This window comes from Loxodonta africana, chromosome 4 (genome assembly GCF_030014295.1).
Source record: "Loxodonta africana isolate mLoxAfr1 chromosome 4, mLoxAfr1.hap2, whole genome shotgun sequence".
NCBI classification, from domain to species: domain Eukaryota; kingdom Metazoa; phylum Chordata; class Mammalia; order Proboscidea; family Elephantidae; genus Loxodonta; species Loxodonta africana.
Window position 1 is genome coordinate 92686785 of NC_087345.1, and position 8305 is coordinate 92695089.

Here is an 8305-nt window from a genome sequence, read left to right on the forward strand (position 1 = left end):
CAACCCAATGACACAGGGAAGATCCCAAAGGTCTGGATCTGGTGCTTCTTCCATTCTGCCTGATGCAGGGAGACAGCTCTAAGAGGAGCTTCTAGGGGGTGAGGGCTGATGACTCCTGGGATGGGGGCTGACCTTAAGGAACAAGGAAAAGAGCGGGTCCCCAAAAGCCCACAATCACCCCCCAGCACTCATAGAGCTTGCTGAGGAGGTTGGCTGGACAAGAGTGGGATAACTTCCTTCCTTCATGACAACTCCTACGTGAGGGAGGAGCCTGGTGGATCCTGAGAGCCCAGGTCTGGTCTTTAAGCTGGAGGACACTGCCACCGTGTGGGCAATTGGAGAAAAACACCAATAGCCCGCCTAGGTCTGACTAGAAGAAAACAGACACTTAAATACTTTACAAACTTTACTGAAGGACTAGAGTGTCGCCTCCCAGCCTCATGGGGGTGAGAGGAGGCACTGACAATAAATAAGGGTTAAAAGAAAGGAGCCAGGCAGGGCAGATGGAGGTGATGCCTCATGATGGAGAGCCCTGAGAGGCAGCAGAACCAACTGGAGTAAAACACTGGAGAGACAGAAGACATTGTCACAACCTAGCCATCCTTGAACTGCAGTCAACTCTTCCCCATTGACTTTCCCTGAAAAGGAGCCAAGGCTGGTCCTCTCCCCTCCCCGCCCCCCCCCCCAGCCCCCACGCCTTGGTGTCCAAGCACAGCCTGGCTGTGGGTCAGAAGCTCACCAGGGCTTCCTGCCATTCCAGTAATGTAGCCACAGGGTTGCTACAGATCCGGGTGGGGCCTGAGGCGGGGGCTCGGCTGGTGTAGAAGGCACACTCATCATCCAGGCGGGCCTCATGAAAGCAGTGGATGGCAGTCAGACATGCTTTGAGGCGCTGCCTCAGGGCCAGGGTTCGAGGGGCCAGACTCTTGAGGCCTGAGGGCCGAGGGTCACAGAGTTCGGAGGGGCTCTGGAGTTCTGTGCTCCCACCATATACTGCCCTTTTTCCTCCCCCAAGGGCCAAGCCAGTTAGGAGCACAGAGCTAGAGGTGCAGCTCTTTCCTTCTTTCTGAGGAAGAGCCAGGCAGAGGCAGGATAGATGGTGAAGGAAGCATGGGATTACTCGGTGTAGGGCACTGGGCCCAGCTCCCAGTGAGAGATGACCACCTTCTTTGTTCCTACCCCCTCCCAACCAATTTCTTACCTGATTGGCCTGGTGGCAGCCTCAAAGACTGGAGTGAGTGGATAGGAGGGCTGGCACAAAGGGGATGTTGGGAAGAGAAGATCAGGCTGGTGGGTACTGGAGCACACTGATTGTTGTGGGGCTGTTGGATAGACTCTGGATTTCCAGGTTCCATGGGGCAGGCCCCTGGTGCCCCAGGCTCTACTCTAGGGTGAGACTTGGGGAATCTAGTCTTCCCCTGGGGGCTGTGCTGAAGGGGTCCAGGCTCTGCTGGAGGGTAGGGCTCTGGTACTCCAGGCTGTTGTTTGGGGGAGGGCTCTGGTATCTCAGACTCCCTCCTATGGCAGGAGTCAGGGACCCCTGGCTCTGCTGGAGGGCAGGGCTGTGGTTCCTCACACTCCTCCGGAAGGCAAGGCTTCGGCAGCTCAGAGGGCAGCTCAGAGTTCTGTGACGATCCGGGAAGGTGGGCAGTCCCGGAATTACGCTCTGGGGCATTCAGAGTCCTAGAAGTCTCAGCCAGCAGGGGATGAAGTTCAACCATATCCAGAGAGGAATCTCCATTAAGGGGGGCATACTTGTCCCCTGCCAGCCCCTCTACCTCCTGTCGCAACAGCTGCTGCAGGATACTGATGCGCTGTAGGCAGAAAAGACAGCCCAGCGTGGTGTGGGTTCAAGTACTGTACTCACACTGCCCTATCCCCATACCCCATCTCTTCCTGTTTGCTCCTCAGGCATCAAAGCTGTTGCCCCCACAGACCCACCTGCATCTTCAGCTCTTGAAGGTTGGGGGTTTTGTTTAGGGGCAGTTCATTAGGAGCCACAGGTGGTTTCACAGGCTCCTCGTGCAACCTCATAGAACTCTCCTGGTCAAACAGCTGTACCGCAATCTGCTCCTGCCAGATGGGAGGAAAGGGCTCACATGGGGAAGCCAGGCTGGGGCAGAAAGATGACCAGAGTGCCACCCGCATGAGGAACAGATCAAAGTCCCTAGCTGAGAAGACCTAGACTTAGATTAGGGGGAGCAGCAGAGAAGCAGGGAGAGTTGGGAGTTAGGTAGCTTTTCCAGGGATCCTACCTCCCTCAAACTGCTGGGCCTCCAGGCCGAAAGGACAGAGGGAGAGATCTCAGCATGGGACAGCTTTTGCTACTTACCCAGGGCAGGACAGGCTCTTCAGGTTCAGGGCAGGACTGAGGGGAGAGACCACTCACCCATCGGCCCTGGAAGCAGAAGTGGGATGTCGGCAAAGCCCAGAACCCACAGATGGGCCCAATCTCCCCTTTCCCTTGCTTAACCCTCCCTAGGCTCATCTGTCCCCTTGCTGCCTCTTCCCCAGCCTTGGCCTGTGCCAGCTACCTCCCCTGCCCTCTTTTATTACCTGCTTAACTCTGGGGGCGGACGGGATGGGTGTGAACTGGGTTTTGGGGCGTATGGCAAGACGCCGCAACACTGAATATGAGGCCTGGGGAGAGATGAAGTGGCTGAGCAGGGACAAAGCCTGGACCTAGTGGGGATCTCCAGCCAACTGTTTTGCCCTTGCCCAGCCCCCAAGAGTTGTGAGTACAAACCGGAGCTGAGGGGTAGGGAGAAGGTACACGTTGAGCCCGTCCAAAGGGTGATGGGCGGGTGACAGTAGGTGGTCCCACGCAGCCAGGCATGGGCTGGACCACAGGGGCAGGGGAGGGCATCAGGTGGGAGTCATGGCTGTCCTGTGGAGAAGAAAATGTTGGGAGGAGTTATCCCTTTCCCTTTTGCCTTCCTATGTCTTGTTCTCAACATAGTAGCCATTGTGACTCTTCTAAGACATAAGTAAAATCATGGCACTCCCTTCATCTCTGCTATCCCCCTCCCACCATGGCTTTCCATCTCATTCCAAGTAAAAGCCAAAGTCTTTACACTGGTTTACAAGTCCCCACCCAATCCGATTCTGTTATTGCTCTAACCTCATCTCCTACCATTCTCCTCCTTACTCTGATCAGCTTTGTTGGCCTCTCCTTTATGTTGATCCTTAAACACACAAGACACATTTCCTCACCAGGGCCTTTGCATCTAACGTTCTCTTGGCCTGGAAGTCTCTTCCCCCAGACACCCACATGGCTCATTCCCTCAAATCCTTCTGGTCTTCACTTAAGCTGTGCAGTGAGATTCCCCTGACCAATCTGTCTAAAACTGCAGTACCAGCTCCCACTCCCAGTTCCCCTTTGGCGTCTTATTTTGTTTACAGCGAACTTGTCACCATTTGACATTCTATACAAAAAAAAAAAAAAACCCTAACTCATTGCTGTTGAGTCAATTCCAACTCATGACAACCTCATGTATTACAGAGTAGAACTGCTCCATAGCATTTTCTTGGCTGTAATCTTTATGAAAGCAGATCCCGAGGACTTTCTTCTGTGGCACTGCTGGGTGGCTTTAAACCGACAATCTCTAGGTTAGTAGTCAAGCGCAAGCCATTTGCGCCACCCAAGAACCTTCAACATACTATAGATTTTACATAATTGTTTATTGTTTGTCTACCCCTTCTAGGACATCAATTTGTTTACTGCTGTACGTCCAGTGCCTAGAACAGTGCCTGGCACACAGCATATGTTCAAGAAATATTTGTGGAGTGAATAGATGAATGCTTTTGACTGACAAGTATCAGTTGTCTCACCCTCAGCACTGATCTGATGGTGATGTAAATATATATCTATCTATGACATTTCACTCCAGGTCCCAGATACCTGGTAAAGAGAGGTCAGTTCCATTCTGGAGAAAGCTTGGGCCCATTTGGCACAAACCCAGACCAAATAACATCCCTGAGGCCCAGGACTGCCTGGCCCTACCCACAGTCCTCAGTGCTGGCTGCTGCTGGGAATTCCCCCAAGCACCTCCCACCTGCACCTCCTATCCCAGGAGGGTCCCATCTCACCTTGGTGTGTGTTTCTCTTAATGGAACCCGCTGAGCCAGACCGAGTGGGCCTCCTCTGTCTTTATGTGAGTGAGTGACAACCTCATGTTCTCCTTCAGAGAGAGAGGAAGCTAGGAGGAAACAGGAAATTTGCTGTAGTTTCTGGTACGCCCATCAAAGACTAACACAGGGCTTTGCAGCCTCTGAAGATGGTATGCCAGTTTGACAGCCCCCACTGCACCGTCAGGGGCTGGGACCCACCCCTCTCTATCCTTAAAGTCTAGCATATCTCAATAAGCACTTACTAATCTGAACACCCTGAGTGGGCTGGGGTGTGCTGATGGCTTTTAGGGGCTGGCGATAGAATACCGAGTAGAAGATAAATCTTGCAGGAAGTGGCAGGGAGAGGGTGGAAATGGGGACTGCACCTGGGTGCCAACCTCTGAACTCTGCTTCTCTCCACTCCTGATCTAGGCACCCCACATCTCTAGCCTGCTGAGCTCCCCGCTGGAGGCAGCCCACCCACCCCTGTTCTCTCCCCACGGCCAGACACACTCACCAGGCTGGGCTGGGGTCTCCAGGGGCAATCCTGAGGCCTGCCTCACTGACGTCCTAATGACAATAACAACAGCAGCCAGCAGAGTCACTGAGTACCAGATATGAGCTGGGCATTGTACTAAGTGGTGTACAAACATCATCTCATTTAATCCCCACAACAGCCTCTAATGACAGTACAAACATTATCCTTGTTTGACACATAAAGAAATGGAAGTTCAGAGGGGTTAGGGCAAGCTCACACAAATAGTAAATGGCAAAAATCAGGAATCAAACCCAAGTCCCATTTATTGCCACAGTCTATGCTGTAGCATCTCTCATCCCTGCTTCCCTCCTCCCCCACCACCTGAGGAGAGTGATGCTGTAGTGAGGCCTGGGTGTGAAGCTCTGAACCCTATTCCAAGGGCTCACCTGTAGGTAGTCACAGGTTTTCCCCTTTTTCCTAAAGCTACAGGAAGGTCCTAGCTCTGGGACCCCAGCATCAAACACTGGGTCATTCCTTTCCAAATGACCCTCTCCCACACCCTCTTCTCACCGGTTGCTGCCACCTGTCACTCTTCTTAACTCCAGGAAATTGGGGCGAGTGGAAGAGTGAAAGGACCGTTCTGAAGGTGGAATCTGACCCAGAAGGGCAAGAAATGAGATAGCGTCACAGGTGGGACCCAAACTTTCAGGCCTGACCGCCAACCCCATCTGCCTCAAAGAACCCCTCTGGCTCCTCATGTGGGACCTTTTCTGTCAGGGCAGCTCTGTGCTACGAAAGGAGCTCCCAGAAGCACTGCATGTCAGCCCCTCAAGGGCACTCACCAAAGTCTCTAGCCTCTGGGGGCACAAGGTCCGGCCACGGGGTCCTGGCCCCTCTAGCCTTGAGAAGCAGGAAGCCCTGGCAGGGTCCAGTCGGTGGTTGGGGGTTCTGGGGGCCAAATATGCAGAGGTCCGGGCACCCTGGGTCACCAACAGAGGCTATCAGCACAGGCTCGTGATCTTCTCCTCAGCCCACCTGAACTTCATCTCATCCTATCATGTCTCATTACCTGGCCCCTCTGGAAGGTACCTCTCTGGCTGCCACGAACCAGGACTCTCTGAGCCAGACTAGGCTGGCGCCCTAGGTGACAGCTCTTCACCCCCTCACCTGACAGGATGGTGGCCAGGGCTGCAGGGTCAGCCACAAACTCTATGGCCCCTGGAACCTCTGCAAGGGAAGAGAAGGAAAGGTGAGAAGGAACAGGAAGTGGGAAGGGGCCAGGGACTCTAGCATAGTAACATTTAGGTGCAAGAGTAACCAAGAGAGACTCATTCACTTGAACTCAGTTCATCAAATTTTCACAGAAGTTTACTCTCCATAAGACACTAGTCTAGGCACTACAGTCCAGAGATAAGTAAGACAAAGCCCATCCTTCAGAAGCTCTCATCAAACTACAGAGAGGTAACAGACTCAAACCAAATTATGGACATGTTATAAAAAAAGTACTACAAAACATCAGGAGAACACAGAGCAATTGATTGTGACTGGTGGAGCTGGGAAAGGCTCTGAAACGAAGACATTTTTCTGTAGGAAAGGAGAGCTTCTAAGAGCAGAGAGCTTTCCAGGAACAGACCAAGACTCATAATAAGCAGAAGCCCAGGAGTAGACAGTCCCAAAACCCCACTGTGCCCTTCTCATTCCCTCACCCAGTTAAGGAGGCTGTGGTCCCAGGCCACAAACAGATACCTGTAGTGGGAGGGGGCCCAGGCCCCACATTTTGTTCCCTAGGGCTAAGCGTGAGCTCCTCCAGGGGGTTCCGAAGCTGAGTGCTCTCCACCGATCTCTCTGATTTCTCTGTTTGGTGTGTGGCTTTAGGCTTGGGGTCTGCTGGGCCAACGAGGGGACGTTGAATACTGAACGGTGGCTTCTGTACCAATCTCTGTAAGGGGTGGAGAGGCAAAAAGCTGGGACTCAGCATTAGGATGCATTGCTGGTGTGTGCTGCCTCCTTGTGGCTACTCCCTTCACCCATCAGGCCCCTCTTACCCTTGGATCTTGGTTCTCCTGGTCCAGAGCGCAGGGTTTGCCCGTGGAGAGAGGCAGGCGTCTCTGGGAGAGCAAAGGAATCTTGCTAGGAGTGGGAGATACACCCCGGGGGAGAGGATCCTTCGTGGCTCGAAGGGTGGTCATGATTGCCACAACTAAGACAGGGAAGAAGGCAGGATCATGGATCAAAGGTCAGCCATATCGGAGCACCGGTCCTGCATCCCTGAGACTCCCACCTCCGCCCAAATCCATGCACTCAGAAGCTCTCAGCGCCTGCAAGGCCGTTCTTCTGGGTGCCAGCCTCCTCCAGGCATGTCGAGTCCGCTCTTTATCGCCCCAAGACCCCGAGCTACCTCTCCTGGCCATGAGCCCCCGCAGCCCTCATTCCCTCCAAGATCCTCTTGCCGCACCTTCCTCGGAGCCCCTCTGGGTCGCCCCACTTTCTTCACTTTTTCCCTGACACTCGCTGTCTGCTGCAGACACTTCCCCAGTTCGTAAAATACTCCAAGCTCCGGATTGGCCGGTCCGAGCTCCCGTGTAGGCGCGTGGCACCTGACTCAGTTGTCCAATCCACAGGCTTTGGAGGCGGGGCCCAAAGAAGCACTAGTCCGATCGCTTTCTAGCTAGGAAAAACCTGACCCAGCTCAATCAGCCAATCCGAGAGCGGAGCGCAGGGTGGACGGTGGGGAAAGAGGAAGGAGAAGCACGTCCTGAGTCCGGGAAGGCGTGGCGTTCAGAGTCTGTAAGACAACGGGCGCTCTCGCGAGGCCTCGGGTCTGGTGAGGAAAAGACCATTGGCGGAAGGGTTGGTGGTCCTGTTCGCGGCTAACGGTGTTGGAGGCTGGCCCAAGCCTTACCCTACTCTGGCCGCCGTGGGGCGCCAGCTTTGAGGACGCCGTTCCAGGCCCTTATAGGAAAAATTCTGCACGCTGTGCCCGGGAAGAGGTGGAGAGAGCTGGAGGGAATTCAACTGAGCCTAACGATAACAAAAATAAAAAGCAATCGTTTTTCTTACTCGAGGCTCAGTCCAGTGAGGTGTGGTCTCCATTTCACAGATAAGAAACAAGACTCAAAAAATGACGTTGGAACTAAGTTAACAGAACGCCAGAAATGAATGCCTACTCACAGCTGAGGGCTTCCCTACCTTCAGGCGGCATCTGTTGCAGGCCTGGAGGCCTAGGGAGAGGGGCCTCGGCTGCCCGTTCTTGGCAGGCAAGAGTGCGAGGCTGCGGGAACCTAGAATATTCTGGTTAGAATGGAAGGGGTAACTCCTAATGAAGGACAGGAATTTGGACTACGGTTCCAAGTTTACAGGGCTCTGGTAGATTTTATCCTGACTAGGGTGGTTCCTATTAGACAAATCAGGAACCTGGGAGTTACTCTTGAACCTCTCTCTCCCCCTTCTTTACCCAGTCTCAAATCCAATCTAACTATTTTTACCTCAAATATTTTTGGAATTCATCTACTTCATCTTCACTGTTATGGTTTTTAGTTGCCTTCAGGTCCGTTCAGTCGACTCATGGCACCCTATGACCCCAGCACCTTTATTAACCATTGCCTTTGAGTCCATTCAGACTCATAGTGACCCTATAGGACTGTAGGACTATAAAACTGCCCCATAGGGTTCCCAAGGCTGCAAATCTTTACTGGAACAGACAGCCACATCTTTCTC

The 8305-nt window shown here is 53.4% G+C and overlaps 1 protein-coding gene across 3 annotated transcripts; it reads right to left on the minus strand.

Moving 5' to 3' along the window:
- Positions 1-452: 452 nt before the first annotated feature.
- On the minus strand, positions 453-7429 carry TROAP (trophinin associated protein). 3 transcript variants are annotated; one of them, XM_064284270.1, is made up of 15 exons: positions 7044-7429; positions 6634-6788; positions 6335-6527; positions 5658-5815; positions 5431-5568; positions 5159-5241; positions 4628-4680; positions 4090-4199; positions 2747-2887; positions 2557-2640; positions 2333-2398; positions 1942-2073; positions 1202-1814; positions 740-933; positions 453-565 (listed from the first exon to the last, which is right to left on the minus strand). In XM_064284270.1, exons 2-15 carry the CDS (start codon positions 6775-6777, stop codon positions 518-520), a joined length of 2157 nt encoding a protein of 718 aa, XP_064140340.1. In that variant the 5' UTR covers positions 6778-6788; positions 7044-7429; the 3' UTR covers positions 453-517. The 3 variants fall into 3 exon arrangements, with proteins under 3 accessions (XP_064140340.1, XP_064140343.1, XP_064140341.1); XM_064284273.1 differs by lacking the exon at positions 5431-5568; XM_064284271.1 differs by lacking the exon at positions 2557-2640.
- Positions 7430-8305: the final 876 nt, after the last annotated feature.

Coding starts and splice junctions, on each gene's coding strand:
- TROAP (XM_064284270.1), bottom strand. CDS start 6,777: ATGACCACCCTTCGAGCCACGAAGGATCCTCTCCCCCGGGGTGTATCT. Junction 934..1,201: donor GCTGCCACCAGGCCAATCAG/GTAAGAAATTGG, acceptor CTCGGCCCTCAG/GCCTCAAGAGTCTGGCCCCT. Junction 566..739: donor TGGAATGGCAGGAAGCCCTG/GTGAGCTTCTGA, acceptor CTGTCTCTCCAG/TGTTTTACTCCAGTTGGTTC.